Source organism: Pseudorca crassidens, chromosome 3, assembly GCF_039906515.1.
Source record: "Pseudorca crassidens isolate mPseCra1 chromosome 3, mPseCra1.hap1, whole genome shotgun sequence".
Taxonomy (NCBI): Eukaryota; Metazoa; Chordata; class Mammalia; order Artiodactyla; family Delphinidae; genus Pseudorca; species Pseudorca crassidens.
In genome coordinates this window covers 89,200,176-89,227,244 of record NC_090298.1, presented here as the reverse complement: position 1 = coordinate 89,227,244, position 27,069 = coordinate 89,200,176, and the positions used below count along the sequence as shown (strand labels likewise).

Sequence of the window (27,069 nt, the reverse complement as noted above, 5' to 3'; positions counted from 1 at the left end):
ATCTTAGTCTATGAGAACTGAATTTCTCAGGGTTGCCATGACACTTGTAGACACTCAGGAACTCCCTCATTGGATTGGGTAATAAATACTCCCCACTTCTTTCTCATCCTGTTAAAAATCTTTCCCTCATCTAAATTGTTCTGCATTTTATTTTTTGTCAAATTTTTAAATTGAAGTATAGTTGATTACAAGGTTGTTTTAATTTCTGCTGTACAGCAAGGTGATTCAGTTATACATACACATACATTCTTTTTTTTAAATATTATTTTCCATTATGGTTTATCATAGAATATTGAATATAGTTCTCTGTGCTTATCCATTGTTGTTTATCCATTCATAACGCTACATCTGCTAATCCCAACCTCCCATTCCATCCCTTCCCCAACCCCCTCCCCCTTGGCAACCACCAGTCTGTTCTGTGTCCATGATTCTGTTTGTTTCATAGATAGGTTCATTTGTGTCATATTTTGGATTCCACATATAAGTGATATCATATGGTATTTCTCTTTCTGACTTCACTTAGTATGATAATCTCTAGTTGCATCAATGTTGCTGAACATGGCATTATTTCATTTTTTATTCCATTGTATATGTGTTCCACATCTTCTTTATCCATTCATCTGTCAATGGAAATTTAGGTTGTTTCCATGTCTTAGCTATTGTAGATGCTGCTGCTGTGAACATAGGGGTGCATATATCTTTTTGAATTATAGTTTTGTGTGGGTATACGCCCAGGAATGAGATTGCTGGATCATATCGTAATTCTATTTTTGGTTTTCTGAGGAACTGTTTTCCACAGTGGCTGCACCCACTTACATTCCTACCAACAGTGTAGGAGGGGTCCCTTTTCTCCACACCCTCTCTAACATTTATTTTTTGTAGACTTTTTAATGATGGCCATTCTGACTGATGTGAGGTGGTACCTCATTGTAGTTTTGATTTGCATTTCTCTAATAATTAGCGATGTTGAGCATATTTTCATGTGCCTGTTGACCATCTATATGTCTTCTTTTGAGAAATGTCTATTTAGGTCTTCTGCCCATTGTTTGATTGGGTTGTTTGTTTTTTTGTTATTGAGTTGTATGAGCTATTAATATATTTTGGAAATTAAGCCCTTGTTAGTCACGTAACTTGCAAATATTTTCTCCCATTCTGTAAGTTGTCTTTTCGTTTTGTTTATGGTTTCCTTTGCTGTGCAAAATCTTGTAAGTTTGGTTAGGTCCCATTTGTTTACTTTTGTTTTTATTTCTATTGCCTTGAGAGACTGACCTAAGAAAACATTGGTATGATTTATGTAAGAGAATGTTTTGCCTATGATCTATTGTAGGAGTTTTATGGTGTCATGTATTATGTTAAGGTCTTTAAGCCATTTTGAGTTTATTTTTGTGTATGGTGAGAGGGTGTGTTGTTCTGCATTTTATAAAGTTAACATTAAAGACTGCTAAAAGAGGCCCCTCACTGCCAATCAAAGATCTTCTTGCCTGTCTTTATTATATGACATACCAAATTTAGGTCTGGCTCTTAAAGATATTTGGAATTAGAATTTTGATTTGTAAATACTTTAGTCAGCTTGAAATTCAACTAAAATACACTGTGATTTAAAGGCAGGGTTTTACTTGGCATAATTGCTTAGCAGTAAGAGGAGTTTTAAAGGCAGTGTAATATAGAGAATCTGGCAAACAGGGTTAAGAACACATTCTAGAGAGCTGGATTTTATTGATAAGGTTTTAGGGTTCCCAAGTCCAGCTCCAGCTCCTTTATAGGGATGCTGTAAGAATCAAGAAGAAGGTGCTTAACAATGTTTTGTCATCTAAAGAAAACCTCTGTGTAAATAAAAAGAATACAGTCCTTTCTTTTACCCTGTGATTGTTCTCCTTAGGAATATAGCTTTAGAATAATAACCACCCCAGAGAAGAATCACTGTGGAAAATAGTAGGGCTGCCATTTTCTCTAGATTTTGAGGAATGGTGGAATTAGTTTGTGATCTGCAAAGCTTCCAAAAGCTTCTCTTGCCAGCACAGGGAAGACACACTAAGGGTGAGGATTAGTATCTGTGGAGTATTAAGTTAAAAAATTTCATTGTTAGGAACTAGAACAGCTTAGTCAATTTCTCACAATGACAATTACCTACACTTATCTATGCCATAGCATTGCTGATATGCAAAATACAAAGCAGATTCTGGTGTCTCGATCCACCCTAATTCACTTCCAAAACAATAACATTCCAAAGCTTTATCTGGAAAACATTTGGTGGTTCCTCAAGAAGTTAAGCACAGAATTACCATATTACCTAGTGTGTACTCAGAATAATTGAAAATAGGTCCTCAAATAAATCCTGGCATACAGATGTTTATAGCAGAATTATTCACAACAGCCAAAAGGTAGACACTGCTCAAATATACATCAATGAATGAACAGATGAATAAATGGTGGCAAATATATACAGCAGAATGATTATTCAGCCATAAAAAGGAGTAAAATAATGACACATGCTACAACATGGATAAACCTTGAAAACATTATACTAAGTGAAAGAAGTCACATTCCAAAGGTTACATATTGTATGATTCCATTTATATGAAATATGCAGAATAGGTAAATACATAGCAACAAAAAGCAGATATGTGGTTGCCAGTGGCTGAGGGAAGGAAGGAATGGGGAGTAACTGCTTAATATGGGTATAAATTTTATTTTGGAGTGATGACAGTGTTTTGGAACTAGACAGAGGCAGTGGTTGCACACCACAGTGAATGTACTAAATGCCATTGAATTGTTTGCTTTAAAATGGTTAATTTTATGTTACATGAGTTTCACCTCCAAGCTCTTTCTAAGTTACCTGGTCTTTAATTAAGCCATTAAGACATTTGTAAATACCTTATTAATTTTTCATGGTGAAGTAATTTTTCACTTTAAATCAACGAAGAATCATTTTATATTTTCAGTTTAATTTTTATTTTATATTGGAGTATACTTGATTTACAATGTTCTGTTTCAAGTATACATCAAAGTGATTCAGTTATATATACATACATATATCCATTCCTTTTCAGATTTTTTTCCCATATAGGTCATTACAGGACATTGAGTAGAATTCCCTGAGCTATACAGTAGGTCCTTGTTGATTATCTGTTTTATAGATAGTAGTGTGTATATGTTAATCCCAAACGCCTAATTTATCCCCCACCTCCGACCTTTCCCCTTTGGTAACCATAAGTTTGTTTTCAAAGTATGTGAGTCCGTTTCTGTTTTGTAAATAAGTTCATTTGTATAATTTCTTTTAGATTCCACATATAAGTAATATCATATGATATTCATCTTACTCTGTTGGACTTACTGCACTTAGTATGACGATCTCTAGGTCCATCCATATTGCTGCAAATGGCATTATTTCACTCTTTTTTATGGCTAATATTCCATTTATATATAATATTCCATTGTATATGCACCACGTCTTCTTTATCCATTCCTCTGTCAATGGACATTTAGGTTGCTTCCATGTCCTGGCTATTGTAAATAGTGCTGAAATGAACATTGGTGTGCATGTATCTTTTGGAATTATGGTTTTCTCCAGATATATGCCCAGGAGTGGGATTGCTGGAGCACATGGTAGTTGTTTTAGCTTTTTAAGGAACCTACATATTGTTCTCCATAGTGGCTGTACCAATTTACATTCCCACCAACAGTGTAAGAAGGTTCCCTTTTCTCCACACCCTCTCCAGCATTTATTGTTTGTAGACTTTTTGATGACAGCCATTCTGACTCATGTTAGGTGATACCTCATTGCAGTTTTGATTTGCATTTCTCTAATAATTAGCCATGTCGAGCATCTTTTCATGTGCCTGTCGGTCATCTGTAAGTCTTCTTTGGAGAAATGTCTATTTAGCTCTTATGCCCATTTTTTGATTGGGTTGTTTGTTTTTTTGATATTAAGCCGCATGAGCTGTTTGTGTATTTTGGAGATTAATTCCTTGTCAGTTGCTTCATTTACGAATATCTTCTCCTATTCTGTGGGTTGTCTTTTCATTTTGTTTATGTTTCCTTTGCCGTGCAAAAGTTTTTAAGTTTAATTAGGTCCCATTTGTTTATTTTTGTTTTTATTTTCATTACTCTAGGAAGTGGATCCAAAAAGACCTTTCTGCGATTTATGTCAAAGAGTGTTTGTTCTGCCTGTGTTTTCCTCTAAAAGTTTTACAGTATCCGGCCTTACATTTAGGTCTTTAATCCATTTTGAGTTTATTTTTGTGTATGGTGTTAAAGAATGTTCTAATGTCATTCTTCTAGATGTAGCTGTTCATTCTTTTAGATGTAGCTGCTAGTATTTGGTTGAGGATTTTTGTGTCTATGTTCATTAGTGATATTGCCCTGTACTTTTCTTTCTTTGTGATATTTTTGTCTGGTTTTGGTAACAGGGTGATGGTGGCCTCATAGAATGAGCTTGGGAGTGTTCATTCCTCTACAATTTTTTTGGAATAGTTTCAGAAGGATAGGTGTTAACTCTTCTCTAAATGTTTGATAGAATTCGCCTATGAAGCCATCTGGTCTTGGACTTTTGTTTGTAGGGAGTCTTTAAATCACAGTTTCAAGTTCAGTACTTGTGATTGGTCTGTTCATATTTTCTATTTATTCCTGGTTCAGTCTTGGAAGATTGTACCTTTCTAAGAATTTGTCGATTTCTTCTAGGTTGTCCATTTTATTGGTGTATAGTTGCTTGTAGTAGTCTCTTATGATCCTTTGTATTTCTTTGGTGTCTGTTGTAACTTCTCCTTTATCATTTCTAATTTTATTGATTTGAGCTCTCTCCCTTTTTTCTTGATGAGTCTAGCTAAAGGCTTATCAATTTTGTATATCATTTCAAAGAACAAGCTTTTAGTTTCATTGATCTTTGCTGTTGTTTTCTTTGTCTCTATTTTATGTATTTCTTTGCTGATTTTTATGATTTCTTTCCTTCTACTAACTTTGGGTTTCTTTTGTTCTTTCTCTAGTTGCTTTAGGTGTAAGTTTAGGTTGTTTGAGATTTTTCTTGTTTCCTGTGTTAAGATTGTATTGCTATAAACTTCCCTCTTAGAACTGCTTTTGCTGTGTCCCAAAGGTTTTTGGATCATAGTGTTTTCATTGTCATTTGTCTCTAGGTATTTTTTGATTTCCTCTTTGATTTCTTCAGTGATCCACTGGTTATTTAGTAACATATTGTTTAGCCTCCACATGTTTGTGTTTTTTACAGCTTTTTTCTTGTAGTTGATTTTTAGTCTCACAGCATTGTGTTTGGAAAAGATGCTTGATTTCAATTTTCTTAAATTTACCGAGGCTTGATTTGTGACCCAAGATGTGATCTGTTGTGGAGAATGTTCCATGTGCATTTGAGAAGAAAGTGTAATCTGCTGCTTTTGGATGGAATGCTCTATAAATATCAGTTAAGCCCATCTGGTCTAATGTGTCAATTAAGGTCATTTAAGGCCTGTGTTTCTTCACTGATTTTCTGTCTGGATGTCCATTGATGAAAGTGGGGTGTTAAAGTCCCCCATTATTACTGTGATACTGTTGACTTCTTTTATGACTGTTAGCATTTGCCTTATGTATTGAGGTGCTCAATATATACATATTTACAATTGTAAATATATATATTTACAATTGTTATATCTTCTTCTTGGATTGATCCCTTGATCATTATGTAGTGTTCTTTTTTGTCTCTTGTAACAGTCTTTATTTTAAAGTCTATTTTGTCTGATATGTGTATTGCTATTCCAGCTTTCTTTTGATTTCCATATGCATGGAATACCATCTTCCATTCCCTCACTTTCAGTCTGTACATGTCCCTGGATCTGAAGTGGGTCTCTTGTAGACAGCATATATATGGGTCTTGGTTTTGTATCCATTCATCCAGTCTGTGTCTTTTGGTTGGAGCATTTAATCCATTTACATTTAAGGTAATTATTGATATGTATGTTCTTATTGCCATGTTGTTAATTGTTTGGGATTTGTTTTTTTAGGTCTTTTTTTTCTTACCTTCCTCTTTTGTTCTATTCTCTTGTGATTTGATGACTATCTTTAGTGTTGTGTTTAGATTGCTTTTCCTTTTCTGTGTGTGTATTGTAGACTTTTAGTTTGTGGTTCCCGTGAGGTTTTGATATAGCAGTCTATATATGTTCAAGATTGTTTTAAGTTGCTGGTCTCTTATTTTCAAATGCATTTCCAATATCCTGAATTTGTACTCTCCTATTCTAATGACTGCTGGTTTTGATATCTTATTTGCATGTGGATGATTTTCTACCTTTGCTGCATGTTTGCCTTTACTGGTCAGTTTTCCCATTTGTAATCTTCTTGTTTCTAGTTGTAGTCTTTTCTTTGCCACCTAGAGAAGTTCCTTTAACATTTGTTGTAAAGCTGGTTTGGTGGTGTTGAATTTTCTTAGCTCTTGCTTGTCTGTAATGCTTCGATTTCTCTGTCAAATCTGAATGAGAGGCTTGCTGGGTAGAATATTCTTGGTTGTAGATTTTTCCCTTTCATCACTTTAAATATATCCTGCCACTCCCTCTGGCCTGCAGAGTTTCTGCTGAAAAACCAGCTGATAACCTTATGGGGATTTCCTTGTATGTTATTTGTTGCTTTTCTCTTATTGCTTTTAACACATTATTGACTGGGGGATTTTTGCAGAAAATAACGTCTATGGCCAGGCGATTTGTTATGTAAGTGAATATTGAAACACCTGCGTTTGAGTAAATATCAACAACTTTTTTTGAACTTAACGTATTTAAAACTTTGTACATGTCTTACTAAAGTATTCTAATAGTTCGTTAGAGTGTGATAGGCAGTATAGCAGGTACCTCTGTGCAGGGGAACAGAACATCTATTACAAATATATTGTGTTTCACTGCACTTTCCCCTGTTAGAGCAGACTCTACACTTTCTGGTGGCATTTGTTCTGTTAGTCCTGTGGGTATTGTTTCCTCTAGAATATGTTCTTTTATTTTACCTGATAGTTGACAAGGTGGATCTTTGTTGGGGGCTCTTTTAGAAATGCCACAAGAAGGACCAGGTGCAGGACTACCACTGCATTCACCAGAATTGTCAGTTACCCATTCTCTAGCTACTGCTAATGAAAATTGCTTGTTAAGTCATTTAATTCTGTGCATTAAGGCTACAATAAATTTTAAACTCATTGAATAAACCACAACTACTCAAATAGAAACCCACTTTCTTATACCAGTTTTGAGTCTTCCAGAGGATATTGAATTTTGCCAGATATTGATCAGACCGATCAACTCCTTTCATATATTTATTATACTCTAATATACAAGTGGGTTTAGTTATCTGATGGCCAGTCCTCCTGTCTTCCTTTCCTGTAGATGCTATGGAGGCGTCATGAAGAGTTGTCACCATGCAGGCTAGCCTCTTGTCTTTCCATATAAGAAGATCACTTCTCCCTTCCATAAGAATGTCATTTCTCCCCTCTGTAGATTTTTAGATTTCTTCCTTAATTGGTTTGGTAGACCATGATACTCTCTTATAGTCCCACAAACTCTGGTTTTATTTTTCAACAATATTTCAGATGCAGACACACTGTTGTAATAATTGTCTTTGTAAATATGGTGCCATGAACCAAGATAAGGTTGTAGGACCGATAATATTGTTTCTTGCAGTTTCTTTCCTTCACCCATGTAAATCTCAAGGTAGCATATATATCGTTTCATTTGCGGTAACCATCCTGACCAAAATTCCATATTTTGTAAGTTTTCTGGAAATACAGGTTTTGAATCTGAGTCGTCCTCTCCACTCTATCATTGCCTCCTCAAGTGACAGCTCTTGTTTGGGTATATAGATCAATTGAAATTTTGGTAGAAAATAATACAAAAGAGGTTTAGCTTTTGAAGTTCTGTCTGCAGGAAGTTCAGTTTCTGAGTTATGGTTCAAGTGAAGAAATATCATTATTTGTTTGAACCTTCTTCTTGTCATAATCTTTGGAAAGACAGGTGTTTCAAGTAAGGAATCAGTCGACCAATATTCTTTCCATTGTGACTTTCTTATTTGTCCCATCAAAATTATTAATCCAAGAAACTTCTTCATGTCACTACTGGTTACATCAGTCCATTTTAAATCCTTATCATAGTTTTCATATGATTTTTCATTCTGCTGGTGATACAAGTTTGAGAAGTGACCAACTTGAAAAAGTCATTACCAAAAATTAATTGTTATTTCACTAACACTTTGTGGGTTATTATAGTCAGCAGTTACACCTGACACACCTGTGAAGTCTTTTAATTTTCATGAAATGTTGTCTTCAATCCACTCTTCTGTAGAAGCAAAGGAGCATTCTCCAGCACCGTGAGTTTCATTTTCACTTTCTGTATCAGAATCAATCACTAAGGTTTTTTGTCTTTTTCTTGGTCTAATATTCACATTGTGTGAATCAGAACTATATTCTGAAGAACTATCATCTTCTGAGACACTAGTATATATGTTGCTCAATCAGAGAAAGTATCTGCATAAAATTCACCGAAAAATTCTTCTTCACTCAAAATTTAGCGATGTGTCATTTTTGAAAATTTTATGGTAATAAACTTGAGTTTATAATACACACAAGGTTGGAACAAAAACCTAACAGAGGAAAATGTGAATGATAATGACATCATAAGTTGTCTAATGAACTGTTGATCAATTTAAGCTCTAACAACTTTGCAAGTGGATATTAATTGTATCACTCTCTAAAAACGTATTGATACGTCTCTGGTCAATAATGTTCAGGTAACAAGAGACATATTAGTATGTCTCCTGCCAATAAATTGTTAACATTTTCTCTTTGTCTTTAATTTTTGTTAATTTGATTAATATGTGCCTTGGCATGGTCCTCCTCAGGTTTACCCTGTATGGGATTTTTTGTGCTTCCTGGACTTGAGTGATTGTTTCCTTTCCCACGTTAGGGAAGTCTCTGGCTATTATCTCTTCAAATATTTTCTCAGGCCCTTCCTCTTTTCTCCTTCTGCAACCCCTATAATGTGAATGTTGGTGCATTTAATCTCGTCCTAGAGATCTCTTGGTTTGTCCTCATCTCTTTTCATTCTTTTTCCTTTATTCTGTTTTGTGGCAGTGATTTCCACCAATCTGTCTTCCAGCTGACTTATTCGTTCTTCTGCCTCATTTATTCTGCTACTGATTCCTTCTAGTATATATTTCACTTCAGTTAGTTATTATATTGTTCATCTCTGTCTGTTCTTTAAATCTTCTAGCTCTTCATTAAACATTGTTTGTATCTTCTTGGTCTGTGCCTCCAATTCTTTTTCTGAGATCTTGGATCATCTTTTTCAGGCAGATTGCCTATCTGCTCCTCACTTAGTTGTTCTTCTGGGGTTTTATCTTGTTCCTTCATCTGGAACATATTTCTCTGCTGTCTCACTTTTTCCAACTTTCTGTGTTTGTGGGCTCTGCAGGCTGCAGGATTGTAGTTCTTCTTGCTTCTGATGTCTGACCCCTGGTGGGTGAGATGGGTCCAAGGGCTTGTGCAGGCTTCCTGGTGCCTTCCCACTGGTGGGTGGAGCTGGATCTTGTTCCTCGTCTCATTGTGGCTTCTTCTTTGTCTTTGGATGTAGAATATCTTTTTTGGTAGGTTCCAGTCTTTTTTTGCTGATGGTTGTTCAGCAGTTATGATTTTGGTGTTTTCATAACAGGAGGTGAGCTCAAGTCCTATTCTATTCTGCCATCTTGTCTTCAATCTCTCTAATATGCTTTCATGTCACAAACCTCAGCTTCTTCCCTCCCACACCTGGTCTAGGTCCAGCCATAAGGAGGCAGAAGTAGGAGGCTGAGGCGAGGCTTGGTGCCCTGGCCACGTGGAGGTGGCACTTACTAAATATTTTCTGATGAATACTTTGTTACGAGCTGCAGCAAGGCAGGGACCATGATGAGGGGCAGCGGCCACACACGCGTGGTGCCAGCTGGCACAGAGTCTCACAAGCTGCGTGCCCTTGCCTGCCTCTTGTGCATCTCTACTTCTAGGAGCAGGACTGAGGACACAGGGACATTGCATAATGCTTCCCTCCACTTTATGATATTTTTATTCAAAACATACTATACCCATTCACCAACTCATGGCTCATATGCTGCTTCCCTTAATGAAAATGTAATTTTTAATTTCACTTAAAAGCACATTTAAAAAAAAAACTTCTTGAGCTCTTACCCATCTTGCTATGGCCCATTTCATCCCAACCACAGATAATACAAGCTGTATTTACTTCCAATCACAATGATACATAAAAATTCAAGTGAAAAAAATCCCTGCTGTTTTAAAATGTAACTCCCATCTCTCTCTTCCCACGAGATTTATACAAGTTCCAGAGACTGAGATGCTAAGAAACCTTGTCAATTTTCAGAGTGAGAAACTACAGCATTGACTGACTTAATATTTAGGAACCTAACATTAGATGAGGTTATTGGACCAATTATAAGACATTCAAAAGAAATAGTCCAGAGCCACAGCAACATTTTTACTCTGGGTATAATTTGACTATTAAGATAGAAATAATCTTTTTTTGGATAACAATAAAAACTTTCAGAGGTACAGTCATACTTAACAATGCTTGTAAGTATTATCCATCTTTTAAATCTAGCAATCTTCCATACAAAAATCTGATTAATAAGATCAATGAATTAAGTTTGTGCTCATGTTCAAGTGCAAAGTCTGCACACTTACACATCCTTTTTTGTTGCTCCTCAGATGATTCTAACTGGAGCTCTGCTCTACCCCTGTAACTTTGCTTGTGAATGTTTTGTGCTAATGGAGTCCATTTTTACCACCAAAAAGAAAAAAGTCTATTCTTACCATAATTAAGAGCCTCTGGTGCCGTCCATTTAATGGGAATCTGCTTTAAGCCAGAAGATGAATACACTCCACCATCCTCTTGACGAGACATTCCAAAGTCACTGATTTTCAGAACATTATTTTCACCTACCAGACAGTTTCTTGCAGCAAGATCCCTAGGTTACAATAAGACATAGAAAACACCTATTAAAACAAATTGAAAGCCGCTTTCACACTTATGACTGACTTCCATGCTTTGCAATTTTACATTTGCAATGTATTCATAATGAGGTTAAGAATGCTTGCAATTTACCAGTCTTTCTCATCTTTTCTGTCATAGGTAAAAATCATCCACAAGAACATTTGCATATGGAACAGGCCACAGGCTAATCTCTAGGCACCACATATATTATTTCTATTTAAATAGAAAAACACTGATTCTAGGGTTAAGAGAGAAAAATCACAGAGAAGAGACTAAGCAGACTTGGCATTATTTCTCCTTTGACTGGCTTTCCTAGAGCAGCACTAACAGAACTTTCTGTGACAATGGCATATGCTGTCTGGCATGACCTGTGCTGCCCAGGAGGTAGCCATTGGCCACGTGTGACTATTGAACACGTGCAGTGTGGCTGCTGTGATGGGAAACTGAAATTTTAAATTTTCTTTACTTTCAGTTAATTTAATTTAAATAGCTGCATGTGGCTTGTAGCTGCTAAGTAGCCTTTGGCAGTGTAGCCCTAGAATTTCCCAAAGGTTGGAGAATGGCTGAGGTGCCAGAGAGTCCGGCAACTCTGTTTTTTTTTTTTTTGCATCTGGGATGTGCAAAACCCTACGTGATGATCTGCCCTGCCTCTCTCTCTCTCAACTTGTCTTGTTCCAGTCTCTCCATAATTTGCTATATTCCAGCCATATTCAGCTTCTTTTTGTACCCAAACATAGGACAAATCCCCTAAACATGGCAAGCTTATTTCTACTGTAGGGCTTTGCACTTAGCTATTCCCTTTGCCTGGAGTGCTCTCCTTCTAGGCTTTTGCATAGCTGGCTCCTCTTCATTCATTCTTAGCTCAAACTGCTATACTTCCGAACCTCCCCTGCAGCTAGCTGTGGCCATAATCTAAACACTGGCCAATGAGATATAAGCAGAAGAGTTGTCTAGAATTTTTAGGAGGTTTCTTTAAAAGAAAGGGGAAGTACCATTACATTGCTCCCCTCAGAGAACTCTATCTATCTTGACCACGCTTAACTAATAGGAAAGACAGCAGTGAACAAAACAGACCAAGTACTCTCATTCTAGCAGGGAAGACATTCAATAATCAAATTCATATATGTACATATAAATGTTTATATATAGAAAATATAGATAAAGTATATGAGCATGCACACACACACAAAGAATATCAGATAATAGGTCAAATGATGTTGAGTGTTAAGAAGAAAAAGAGTTATATAAAGGGAAAAAGATTTACAAGCGGGAATCCTATTTTAGACCGGTTGTTAGGAAAGGTCTCTTTGATAATGTGATAGTTGATCAAAGACCTGAAGGGAGTTAAGGAACAAGCCATGGGGATATCTAGGTGAAGAGCGTTCAAGGTAGAAGGAATAGTAGATACAAAGGCCCTAAAATTGGTTCATGCTTGGTATATTCAAGGAACATCAAGGAAGCCAGCAGAGCTGGAGGGGAATGAGTGAGGGAGAGAATAGCAGATTTAATCAGAGTTAGCCAGGACCAAATAATATGTGGCCTTTTAATAGTAGGCTCCTTGGCTTTTTATTCAGCTAGGAGGTAACCAGAGAGTTCTGCACACAGGAATGACATAATGTCACTTATTTTTTGAAGGATTATATGTTACTATGTGGAGAATGGACTGGCAAGACCAGAGAGACCAGAGAGACCAGTAAGCAGACTATTTCAGAAGTCTAGGAGAGGTGACGATAGCCTACACTAAGATGAAAGTGGTGGAGGTGATCAGAAGCTATCAGATTCAGAATATATTTTGAAAGTATCAATACAATCAGCAGGGTTTGCTGGTAGACTGGATGTGGAGTAGGAGAGAAAGAGTCATGGATGACCCAAGATATTTTGGCCTAAGCAACTGGAAGATTGGAGCTGACAGTGAAATGGGGAACTGGGGGAAGAACAAGATTCACAGAGTGTGGCAGAGACAGCCAGTTGCTCCCTAATGTGCATTTCCTCTTCTGTTTTAGTAAAAAGTGCTCCATAATTTCGAGGATTGAAGAAAGAAGGCTGAGAAGGAGCAGCAAGTGAGGCAGGAGGGAAACCAACAGAGGGGCTGGTGTCCTGGAAGCCAAGTGAGGAAAGCTTTTCAAGCAGGAATAGAAGTTAACTGTCATCTACTACTGAGAAGACAAGAAAGATGAGGACTATGAACTGGCCATTAGATTTGCAAACATGGAATTTAATGAGACACTGACAAGAGCAATCTCTGAGGAGTGGTGGGTACAATAGCATGACTGGAGTGTGTTCAAAGAGAATGAGAAAATGAAGTGGAGATAGTGAGTTTAGACACTCTTCTGAGTAAATTTTCTATAAAGGGGTACAGAGAAATGGGGAGGCAACTAGAGGGGGTTTCAGGTCAAAGGAGTTTTTCCCCTAATATGGGGGCTATTACATGTATTTACGCAGACAGGAATAATACTGTATAGAGGGTAAAACTGATGCAGGAAGGGAAAGGTGACAATGGCAGGTGTGAAGCCCTTGAAAAGAGGTGATGGTATCCAGCTGTGCTCTTTAGAGCTGTATCCCCAATGTCCAGAATAGTAGTTGGCACATAGTAGGTGCTCAATAAATGTTTGTTGAATCAATACATATATATTGTCTTATCCTAGCAGTGATCCCTGCTAAAGGCAGGTCGTCTATTCTATGCTTTCTTTTGTAATTCTTTTCCCCTGAGGAAGAGTCAACAACTTGTTTCTCTTTCAGCTGAGATGGTTTTACATATTTACCTTTGAAATGCACCCCTATATGTCACACATGACTCAAGGCTTCTAAAAAAATAAAGTCTACTTTATAGGATTGGTCTTGTAACATAGGAAGTACCTTGAGCAACTGACTTATGTCAGTAGTTGACTGGTAATGATGATATTTCCTCAGGGAGTTAAATTAGCCTTTTATGTTTTAGTAGGAACATTGGGTGATTGATAGAACCTAAACACATTCAGACAGGAATGTGACAATTTCTACCTTACTAATTTGCTAAGATTGGCTTTATTCATCAGATCCAAGTTTCACAATGGAGAACCTTAGAAGAAGCCCAAGGTTAAAATTAAATCTTTGACTTGCTTCCCAGCACCCACTGGAAGAGTGAGGGACTCTGGTTTGTTGCTAGACAAAGTGAGTGATAGTGAAATGCTGGTCCGTCTTAATCTGTAGGAAGGAACTATATTATATATGCTCAGGAACACCAAGTCCTACCTATGGCAGAGATGGCCAGAATAAACAATAGCTTTGCCACTTATTTGAGTGGCCTTGGTTAATCTTCGTTTTAGGCATCTAAAAAACACAACCTAGCTGGGTTAAAGAGGCTAATGGTTGTAAAGTGCTAGTATGCAATATATGATTCAAAATAAGTCTTAAACAAGCTATTACTGCTGCTGCTACTACTACTACTACAAGAGGACCTGGAACAGTGAGATACAGTTTGTGACCTGCAGTATTTGCAGATGATATGATTTTTACTTTTACACAGAAAATCTCAAGGAATTTATGGAACAACTAATAAACAAATTTAGCAAAGTTGCAAGGTAAAAGGTTAATATTAAAAAATATTCTTGCATGATAGCAGCAAACAATTGGAAAATAAAATAAATTCCATTTACAGTAATGCCAATAAAACAAGACAATCAAGTTTTTTACACTCACAACTATACAACTTGACTGAGAAAAAATAATAAAAGGAAAGACAGTCCATGCTCATGAAGTGGAAGTCAATATTGCTAAGATGGCCAAATTAATCTACAGATTTAATGCACTCTCAGTCATTCTAGCAGACATCTTTGTAAAATTAGATAAGCTAATTTTAAAGGCCATATATGACAAACCCAGAGCTAACATCATTCTCAATGGTGAAAAACTGAAAGCATTTCCTCTAACAAGACAAGGATGTCCACTCTTGACACCTTTATTCAACATAGTTTTGGAAGTTTTAGCCACAGCAATCAGAGAAGAGAAAGAAATAAAAGGAATCCAAATCAGAAAAGAAGAAGTGAAACTGTCACTATTTGCAGGTGACATGATACTATACATAGAAAATCCTAAAGACACTACCAGAAAACTACTAGAATTCATCAATGAGTTTGATAAAGTTGCAGATACAAAATTAATACACAGAAATCTCTTGCATTCCTATACACTAACAAACAATGAGAGATCAGAGAGAGAAATTAAGGAAACAATCCCATTTACTGTTGCATCAAAAAGAATAAAATACCTGGCAATAAACAACATACCTAAGGAGGCAAAACACCTGTACTCAGACAACAATAAGATGCTGATGAAAGAAATCAAAGATGACACAAATAGATGGAGAGCTATACCATGTTCTTGGATTGGAGGAATCAATATTGTTAAAATGAATATACCACCCAAGGTAATGTACAGATTCAATGCAATACCTATCAAATTACCAATGGCATTTTTCACAGAACTAGAACAAAAAATTTTACAATTTGTATGGAAACACAAAAGACCCCGAATAGCCAAAGCAATCCTGAGAAAGAAAAATGGAGCTGAGGGAATCAGGCTCCCTGACTTCAGACTATACCACAAAGCTACAGTTTGGTACTGGCACAAAAACAGAAATACAGATCAATGGAACAGGATAGAAAGCCCAGAAATAAACTCATGCACCTATGGTCAACTAATCTATGACAAAGAAGGCAAGAATATACAATGGAGAAAAGACAGTCTCTTCAATAAGTGGTGCCGGGAAAACTGCACAGCTACATGTAAAAGAATGAAATTAGAACACTCTCTAACACCGTACACAAAAATAAACCCAAAATGGATTAAGGACCTAAATATAAGACCAGATACTATAAAACTCTTAGAGGAAAACATAGGCAGAGCATTCTCTGACATAAATCACAGCAATATCTTTTCTGATCCACCTCCTAAAGTAATGAAAATAAAAACAAAAATAAACAAATGGGACCTAATGAAACTGAAAAGCTTTTGCACAGCAAAGGAAACAATAAAATGAAAAGACAACCCACAGAATGTGAGAAAATATTTGCAAATGAAGCAACAAGGGATTAATCTCCAAAATATACAAACAGCTCATGCACGTCGATCCCTAAGAACACCAAACAACCCAGTCAAAAAATGGGCAGAAAGCTGGTTTGGGGGTGTTGAATTCCCTTAGCTTTTGCTTGTCTGTAAAGCTTTTGATTTCTCTGTTGAATCTGAATGAGACCCTTGCTGGGGAGAGTATTCTTGGTTGTAGGTTTTTTCCCTTTTGTATACGTATAACTGATTCACTTTGCCATACAGCAGAAACTAAAACAACACTGTAAATCAACTATACTCCAAAAAAAATTTAAAAAAAGGGTGGAAGATCTAAATAGACATTTCTCCAAGGAAGACATAGAGATGGCCACGATGCACACTGAAAGATGCTCAACATCACTAATCATTAGAGAAATGCAAATCAAAACTACAGTGAGGTATCACCTCACACCAGTCAGAATGGCCATCATCAAAAAGTCTACAAGCAATAAATGCTGGAGAGGGTGTGGAGAAAAGGGAACCCTCCTACACTGTAATGGGAATGTAAATTGGTATAGCCACTATGGAGAACAGTATGAAGGTTCCTCAGAAAACTAAAAATAGAGCTACCATATGATCCAGCAATCCCACTCCTGGGCATATATCCAGAGAAAACTGTAATTTAAAAAGATACATGCACCCCTATGTTCATAGCAGCACTATTTACAATAGCCAAGACATGGAAGCAAGCTAAATGTCCATTGACAGAGGAATGGATAAAGAAGATGTTGTACATATATACAATGGAATAGTACTCAGCCATAAACAAAAAATGAAATAATGCCATTTGCAGCAACATGGATGGACCCAGAGATTGTCATTCTGACTGAAGTCAGTCAGATAAAGACAAATATCATATGATATCACTTATATGTGGAATCTAAAAAAAAAAAAAAGGTACAAATGAACTTATTTACAAAACAGAAATAGAGTCATAGTTGTAGAAAACAAACTTATGGTTACCAGGGGAGAAAGGGGCAGGGGAGGGATATTGTGAGAGACTGGGAGATTGGGACTGTAATATACACACTACTATATATAAAATAGATAACTAATAAGGACCTACTGTATAGCACAGGGAACCCTCCTCAATACTTTGTAATGACCTATATGGGAACAGAATCTAAAAAAGTGTGGATATATGTATGTGTATAAATGATTCACTTTGCTGTACACCTGAAACTAACACAATATTGTAAATCAACTGTGCTGCAATAAAAATAAAAAAATATAAATTGGACATGGACATGTAAAGGTTCTAGAATAAAGTAATTTTAAGAAAGAAGTATAAAGTTGAATGACTTACCTAACCTGATGCTAAATCTCACTATAAAGCTATTGTTATTAATATAGTTAAGTAAAGGAAAATAAGATATTATAGATCAGTGAAACAGAATAGAGGGTCCAGAAATAGATGACATACGTATGGTCAACTGATTGTGACAGAAGTACAATGGCACTGCAAGGCACACCTCCCAATCTTATTCAGTGAACTGGCTGACACCTCCTCAGAGCCAAATGCCATTACTCTTGGTCGGAATGAGCTTTCATTCAGTGCAGCATTTTAGTCATTTGCAGGATTGCAGTGTTAGTACTTTCCTCAGAATAATACCTATGCTTTACAACTACATATACTTCTGTTGTTGTAACCATCTTCACTGCAGCGCCAGCTTAGTGTTTGTCCTCTGAAATGACGCTTAACAGTTTTATGAGGGACCAAACTAAAACTAATGCAGCGGTATCTTCAATTCAATGTAAATAACGTTTCAGTAACATTTACAGAAAACTTTACTTTCTTTGGGTGGCAGTAAGTTCAAGTGCATGGAAATGGTATCTTTTGGGCATACTCTATGAATTAAAACCTTAGGCCTTCAGGCAGTAAGCATGCCCTGCATACTCACAGTTTGCCTAGTATTCTGAAAAGAATTAAAGGAGATAGGAACGACAGATATGGTCTCTGGGCTGAGAAGCTGACAATCTAATTTGAGAGATAAGGTAGACACACACCTCTGCCCCTTCTCTCCTCTCCATTCCTTTCTTTAGTAAGCTCAGGGTTGCCCAGACCCGGGACAGACACTCTAGGAGACCGCTCATGCCCCCTTCCTCTTCACACATGAAACTGTCAGAGAACAAGTCAGTATGAGCCAGTGTGTTACCAACTGCAAATCCTACAGAAATTCAGAGATGAGAAGTCTCGTAACAGGCTGGTATGGTCATTCACAGGAGGTATCGAAGATAGCTGTATCTCACCATGTGCAGAGGAATATCACAGTGAATGCTGCTGGCAGCCGAAAGGATATGGAAATGTTCCACCTATGTCTGCTGAGTAATCTTATTTGAAGACTCCAACTTCTGAGTGTATACCGGGGATGTCTTACAAGTTGTACATAATACGTGACAGGCTAATTAAGGATAAAATGAGAACAGAGGACAGTTACAGGAAATCCAACGCCAGCAGGCAATGGAGATGAGCACAGTTTCTTTGTTCTCTGGAAAGTACAACAGTGCACATCTTGCTCTGTGGTGATGTTGCCTCTCAGGGCAAATACTATGGTAAACCAGGAACAACCAGGAGGTTGGGCCAATGTTCTCCTTTGCTGGCTGCTTTATCCCAAACGTCACTTACTACTTGCAGCTAAGATTCCCCCAAGTCAAGATTTATCCCTTACATAGGAAAGGAGTTAGAGAAATATTTGCTTCTTTTCCCACTGGGTCTGGATAATACTGAGCCACAGGTAACTATCAGCACTTAGGAGGAGAAAACCTCTTTAAGGCCCTGAGATTTCCTCATTCTAACACACGGCATAAAGCCAACAACTCAGAGGTGGGGGAGAAATGAAGCAGACTTCATCTGCCTTATTATGTTCTGCTAAAGAACAGAATTCTCATATCTTATTACTGCACAACCTCTATAACTGATTGATAGTGGAAGCACATTTTGGGGGCATTTAGAGAAGTAGTTAAAAGCAGCAATTTTGAAACATTACATCATTTACTAGCTCTTGGACCTTTAGAAATTTACTTATGCTTACCCTCAGTTTTCTCATCTGTAAAGTAGGAATAATAATAGTATCTACCCAAGATTGTTGTGAAAATTACGTAAACTGCTTAGCACAGTAATTGGAAAATAGCCACACAGATATAAAATTTCACATTTACCACAGTAAAACTTGAATTTTAGCCACAGAAACCATGTGTTGGAGAATCACTGCCTTTTCCCTGCTTCTAATTGGAATATTTGACTATTTTTCTATTTATATAAATATAAAAGCCGTTCAATTTAGTGCTCCTAACAACAATTTATATAGTATTTACTACTTGTCAGGCATGTAAGCTCCTTTCATAAACGTCACCTAATTCTTCTAATTAACTGTATTTATGATCTTCATTTTTATAGATGATGAAACTCACACCCAGAGAGTGAAGTGACTGCCTAAGGTTACACAGCCCACAAGGGGGTGAGGTGAGGAGAATCAGGAATTGGACTCCAGCAGCCCAGCCTCAGAGTCTGACATTTTAGCCACCTGTTATCATGCCTCAACACATTTTGTAATTCTCTTTCGGAATGTAATCCAATTACATACCACTTAATCTACAGCCAATGGCTACAATTTCTGAATTTTAAACAACAAAAGAGTTAAAATTGGTTACCTTTAAGAAAAGAAGTGACACTTCAAACTCTCTCCCCTCTCAAAAGTGAAAAAAAAAAAACCAAAAAATCTATATAATAAGCACATGAAAAACCCATTTTCTGAAGATGCCAAGAGTCATTAACTGCTTTAAAACAATATACATGATTGTTTTGATGGAAAAGAGTAGGATTGCCTGTTTCTTTTTGGAAAATTTTGCACGTGATAACAGAAATAGAACTGTAAACCGTCTGACAGAGCACACCAGCAAATGGAGGTGGGGCAAGATGGCGTATCTTTGGCAACAGAGCTGGCACCTAGGGGACGGTTTTATACCACCTGATACTAAAGCCACTATTTAGCTGACAGTGATGGGATCAGAGATTAGACAAAAAAGAGATAACCAGCCAGATCCTTCTGCCAATCACACGTTGCTTATTTCCACTTCAGAATCTACCTTATCTTTCCTTTGAATAAAGTACATGTAAATGTGAAAATCTCTCTCCATTTCTTGTTTTCAGTTGCACCTGTGACTTCACTCCCAGTTTTCCACTGGTCACATTGTTCCTCACCACCTCTCTCTCTTCCCTTCGCAACTTCCTCCATCACACTTCATACCTCTCGCTTGGTGAGCTCTGTGCCCAGTGTTAATGGGGCACTTATTTCTAAAAGCACAGGCCGCAAAGGAACCCCAGCTGCAACAGTGTGAAAATCAGCCCCATTATTAAACTGTGCTTTTCCTGTTCCTTTGAAAACTTGTTGAGTGTCACAGACTTCTGGGAGGTTGGAAGGAAAGTGCTGCTTCTGTGAACGCAGTAGCAGACCATGTGTGCAGGGAAGGTCAGAGTGTAATTTAGGCCTTTTTGCTCAGGGCTGGTCCAGTGCCCTGTGGGTTTATATGGTGAGAGCTAATGGACTCCTGAAATCCCTGTCCTGCTGCCTGCCAGGACACTTAGAATCCTCAAGATCTGAGTCTCTTCATTTACTTAAAGCCTCTGCAAAAATGCGAATATGTTACCTGTGGGGAGGGAGGCATGTGTTACCTTTTACTCACATTTTACCATAAATTATTCCAAGAGATAGTTGAATAGACATCATACAAAATCTTAGGGATGATAGGGCAGGCATGTTCTGACAGTGAGAAGAAAGAAGAGAAAAGGTAAAATCGAGTAACAAGAACTGGCTGAGAGAGCCGGCTTGGGCAGGGTGTACAGTGGGCTCTTAGGGGAAAGTCAATCCGGGCACTGGGTGAATATATGAGTGTGATGGGGCTTTGGGTGTGGGCAAAATGCAGCTACAACTTCTAAAAAAACTGTCTAGGGCTAGCTCTAGTGTATTTATTCTAAACCAGGTGACTCTCTTTCTCAACAGCAAAGGAAGATCACCACTGGAGGCTTAGCTGCCTCAACCACTGAATCTACTTATACTGGAGTAATGCTCCACTGGGCTGCATTCTGTGGAGAAACAGAGGCCTTTGGTGATCTCCTCTAATGAGGCTGCTGCCTGAGAGCTGGGGCATGAAACAATTAAGTCCTTGCCTGACAGAGCTGGCTGCATGAGAACCACTTATGGAAGCTCCTGGAAGTCATGTGCCTTTACTTACAATGGACATGTTCAGCACATATAGAAGTGCTTACTTCTTTTGGCTCTTTCATCTCCTTCCCTTGGGCAACAAGAGAATTCCGGTTGGGCATGCACAAGTACAGACTCCACATATTCTTTTATAAATCAATTCTTGGAAGTTAGGTAAAGAAAGGGGCCTCATACTAAATATGGATATTGAAAAAAAATTCAGAACCAAACACATAGCTTCAGTCCTCAATTTACCTGAAAAACCCAAGGGGAACTTTCTTTGTATTTAACTAATGTGATTAATCTGGATGGTTTATAGTTTTATAAAGCTCTACTTGTATGGTCAGAAATAAATATCTCTCATTTACCATTTTCTGCTATCACCTGAAGGCCACGTTGTGAAATTAGATACCTAGAGACCACTACAGTTTTTAAATAAATATTGATCTAATGTTGATTCTATTAATAAAAAGAGTTTGGCCAACAGGAACTGGGGCATGGTGGGCGGGGAGGAGGACAAATTAAAAAACATTGATGGCAAGTAAATGTTTAAATCTCTTTCGTTCACAGAAATGTATCAAATCCCAGTGGGTAGTTCAACAACAAAACAGAGCTGTCTTAAGCATGCACATTAAAGGCCAACAGCTGTCTTGAGGCTGCAATAAAATGTGTTGCAAGGACTTGCCTCCAAAGTTAGCCTCAGTACTAACGGCAAGAGCCTCTACTCCTAAAAGACTTCCGGAAGGGAGATTTAAAAAATATCCAACCACTCCTAGGGCTTCCCTGGTGGCACAGTGGTTGAGAGTCCGCCTGCCGATGCAGGGGACATGGGTTGGTGCCCCGGTCCAGGAAGATCCCACATGCCGTGGAGCGGCTGGGCCTGTGAGCCATGGCCGCTGAGTCTGTGTGTCCAGAGCCTGTGCTCCGCAATGGGAGAGGCCACAACAGTGAGAGGCCCGCGTGCCGCAAAAAAAAAAAAAAAAAAAAAAATCCAACCACTCCTATTCTGAGAGTATGAGAAATGAGAACAAAAGCCACTTGCCTGGGTGACTAATGATACAACCTACAATGTTACACTTGGATGCGGTAAGTTACTCTGAGCAACAGGTAGAAAACAGTGACAAAATCACTCCTTACTAAAGAGTCATCAAGATAATAGCAACCATTTGTTGAGTGTTTTATATGTGTCAGGTACAGTTTTAGATCTTTTTCAAATAACTGATTTTCGATTAATACTCAACTTCATGCATACTAATCTGAACATTAGATACATTTCAGATTTTTCCAAAAGCAATAATGAAAACATCTCCACTGTTGGGAGTTCTGGACAAGGGGCTGGAGACTTGAGTTCTCACCAGTGTTTTCCTTAACAAGATGTGTAAACGAGTACATCACACATCATTTTCCTGGACCTTGGGAAAGAGAGCACCAGTTTTTGACTTTTTTTGAGCATAAGGGTTCCTGCATAATATCCAACAGTTTTGATTCCTTTATACCACATCTACCCTGATGTGAGAGGTGTATGTTTTATAATGGCTGACAGAGAAGATACAATATAATGGAAAGGCTACTAGGGATTCAAAGATGTTTTGAAACAAATTTGTATTAATCACAACAGTAAAATAGTACTGCATATAGTTATATACAAATATATTATTCTGTCTCAAACAATGCTTGATGTACACTTGGAACACTTGCAATAAGTCGGAGGAACCAGTGGTCCATGGTCCACCACTTGGTGGCCAGCACGTGGTCCTTTCAACTAACATTCTGTAAGCTCTAGGTTAAAGGTATTGTCTTACTGTAAGTGGCTGGATGAATCTAGCCACACAGTGATGCTAGATGATCCTGGTGAAGAGTTTTCCACCTTTCCATTGCAAGAGTGAATGCCAACAGCTGATGAATGGAAGTAAAGCTGGGAGGGTAAGTTATAAGTTACAAGCTACGACCAAGGAAATACATTTCTCAACCCTGTAAGAATAAGAGTGACAATTTATTTAGCACCTAGTATGTGTCAGGCATGCTACCAGGAGCTTAACCTATTATCCCTAACCCCTATTTTAAGTGTAAGTATCTCTATTATACCGATAAAGAAACTGAGGCTCAGAGATTAAATAACTTGCTCAAGAAAATATAGCTGATAAGTGGCTGAGTATGGAATCCGTCTTGTTCCAAAGCCTGTGTGCTTTCAGTATTCTACAATGCTGAGTATTCCGGTTCCTTTGAACTACTGTTCATTTTTATCTTGACAAAACTTATACAGTAAATCCCCTACATACGAACCTTCACGCCGCTTTCAAAGATGCGAATGTATTATAAACCTATTAAAGTACAGTACTATATAGCCGATTGTGTTAGTTCGGTACTTAGGCTAACTGTTGGACTTAAGAACAAATTGGACTTATGAATGTGCTCTCGGAACGGAATTTGTTCGTATGTAGGGGACTTAACTGTACTCTGCAATCTCCGAGTAGATAGATTTCTGCCATTTTGTTCCTGAGACTTGACTTCTTTTCCATTTAAGTTTGATGAAATAGAGCCCCTGATCAGTGCTTAGGCTCTAGAATATACACTATATTGAGAGGACTAAACATTATTTTTTCTATTCTATTTTATTTTTCTACTCTGTATAAAGGTACATAACAATTCCTCCAAAACCATTTGTTGTTTATACTTTCACTATATGATACACATACACTGGCGCCTAAATTAGGACATAAAAGGCACATAAAGAGGAGAGCAACTGTGTAATTTTTGATGCACAAGGTGCCACAATGAGCTTCAAGATCATTTAAATTTTTAAGGTCTGCAAAATGTTCAGTTACTAATGAACAAACACACTCTAATTACGATGGAACGCACCTAGATTTAGATACTGAATGATCCGCAGATGGTTAACCCTTTGCAGGATAATAATCTCTGTGCAAGGGATACCACAGACGTTGCACTTTGCTGAGAGGGTCAATAATGGATTATGTCCTCCAAATGCCCTGCCCCTCAATTCTTCCAACCAGACAGAGCTACTTGGTCAAGCTGCACGTTTGCCTCTGGTCTGGTGATGCTTAGTAGATTCTTAGGCCATACTCTTAGCCAAGTAGGAAGATGGCCGTGTCTGGCATGCTAACACAAAAAGTGTCTTTAGAACAGTTTGAGCCCCTATGTACAGAGGGGAAAGATCTAATCATATTTACTGTGGCAACAGTATCCTGCTCATGGAAAACATTTTTCAGTGTTTATAGGAATTCAAGAGAAGTAATGACTTTCTTCCATGTATCTGAACAGTTCTTTCCTTGCCTCCCATATACATTCTTTTAAAATGAAATTTTCATTATTCCCATTTCAATGTCTAATGTTGTTTTCTAGGTTTATGACGTGATATCCCAGGTGACTTTATTATAAATTTCCCTTCAGTCCTATGACTGCTTTCAGCATATGAAATCCAAATAGGAGAGCCAAAGTTATGAATAAGGTCTAAGCCAAAGTTATGAATAAGGTCTATTATAATAATTCATTTTTATCTTGAAACAAAGATTTGAAATTCAATTTCTTTTCTGTCTCTCTATATTTTCTTTCCATAGCCAGGAGAGCTTGCTTTATCTTCGCTCATTTTTAATTCTATATTATGTTTGATAAGACTGTTTTTGTGGTATTACATTAAGACTTGATTTCCTATATGTAACTATTTTTCTCTTGTACTTCTACAAGATAAAAGTTTTTAAAAATGTTCACCAAATGTCCTGTGACATTAATGATTATTCGTTCTGTGATTCTTTGATGTAGTCCACACAAAATCTGCATTTTGCTTTCATGAAGGATTACCTGTCTGAGCAAATATTAACTTTGCATACACATGTCCTTTTGGTCTCTTACCAACTTGCAGATGCCAGTTACATAAAACAAAAGTGTCTGAAAGACTCAAAGTGGACAAAATAATAATTTATATAAATGTAAAGCCTATCATGCCTAAAGGATTCCACATATTTTTGCAAATTACCGTCATCTCCAAACTGTCAGAGGAAAATGTGACAGTTGCTTTAACAACATTCAGGACAGTGTACAGCAATGGGGGCAAATCAAAGTGGCTATCCCTGGATCTTGGTGAAATTACATGTAAAATAATCACCTATGTGGAAACAACTAGGACACAGGATTTTTAAATTCCATGAAATACCGAATGGTTTCTTTAGTGCCATCAATGGAATCTTAGCTGACATTAGGTAATAGTTGAGCCTGTTAGATTATTCAAAGTATTTTTAAAGCAAAGGAATTAGGGGCTACATTTGCAAACAGACTTTCCTTACTAAGATCTTGTTATTTTGGCACAAATGGCCATTAATCTGACATTAAATGCATGCCACAAGACAAATATGTATCTTAGACTATGAGGCCCAACATTTTTAATAACAATGATGGTAGAGAAAAGAGATGAAATCATTTCTGGTTTTTTGACCTGGGAACTGATTAAGGAAACACTACTAAGTCTCTATTATACAGATGAGTTTCTAGTTTCTAAGAACCCGGCATTCTATAGTTACTGTTTGATACACACAAAAACTCTTACTACTTTACAACAAAAAGACATACTTGTAATTTACTTTGTACTTTTAAAAGTACTATTCCATTAATCTTAGAATCTAGCTGTAAAAAGTACATAAAACAGAGTATCCATACATGCGTTGTATGTACATCTCAACCAATCAGCCCACCATTGGTTCAACTTCTCTTTATTAAGGCCTTAATAGGTACTGGCTTCTCTGCTATGTGCTGCAGATAAAGATAAACCTAATTCCTTCTCTCAGGGAATTAAATATTACAAGAAGAAATAGCTATGCTAGTACATACATTACAATATTAGAAATTACAAGTTTGAAAATTAGGAGTGGGCTCTCAGAGACAGATGTGGTATGAAAACTATGGCCCCAGTATTTTGTACTTCTCCATCCCTTGTATCTAGGCTAACTTGTGACTTCAATGAGCAGACGTGGCAGAAGTAATATTATGAAGTGCTGGAGTGTAGACCTCAGGAGGCCTTGCAGCATCCACTTTTGTCTTCCTGGAACAGTCCTGACACCATGTAAAAAAGCACGGGTGAGAAACCATATATATAGAGAGGACCACCCTACAGTAAGCAGGAAGGCCCAGCCATGTGAGTGAGGCTATATTAAACCCTCCGGCCCTAGTCAAGCTACCAGATGTATGTGACCCCGGAGATAAAAGCAGAAAACCATTCAGCTGAACCCAGGCCAAACTGTTGACCTGAACTGATGAAACAAAAATAAATAAGAAATGGTTGTTGTTTTAAGCCACTATGTTGGGGGTAGTATTTGATGTAGCAATAGATAATTGGAACAGCAAGCTTATCAACAGCATTGAGAACGAAAGTTCAACAGTGAGGATGGGTAGGGCGGAGTTGGGGGCAAGAGACCAAAGAAAAATGATCACTGTTCACGAAAGGTCTGAGTCTGCTACCTGCTTCTTTCTTATCCATACCTGATAGAGAACTGCTGCAGGCACCTTCTTATTGGTGCAATAATTTCTCTTCGCTTGGATTCTGATCCTCAGCTTTGAACTTGTTTTTTCATCTAAGTTTTTATGGGCCACATAGCTTTCATGGGCTGAATTTTCCCTTTCAAGCTTTTTGCACTAATGACTGCCAGGCTATTTGACTAGTATCTCTTCTAGACATTGCTTCTTTGTGTCCAGAAAATGATGTTCCCAGAGGGCTCCACCTGGTCCCAAGCTTCTGTACTACCAACCACTTTTAACGTGATATGATGAGAAGAAAAATAAATTTA

At 37.5% G+C, this 27,069-nt stretch overlaps 1 protein-coding gene across 7 annotated transcripts in view; it reads right to left on the bottom strand.

Moving 5' to 3' along the window:
- FER (FER tyrosine kinase) overlaps nucleotides 1–27,069 on the bottom strand; it is a 474,202-nt gene that overhangs the window by 19,757 nt on the left and 427,376 nt on the right. For all 7 annotated transcript variants that reach the window (XM_067731395.1, XM_067731398.1, XM_067731396.1 and 4 more), the window contains one exon: nucleotides 10,811–10,965. In XM_067731395.1, coding sequence (XP_067587496.1) covers nucleotides 10,811–10,965 — 155 coding nt within the window. The remainder of the gene's footprint in view (nucleotides 1–10,810; nucleotides 10,966–27,069) is intronic.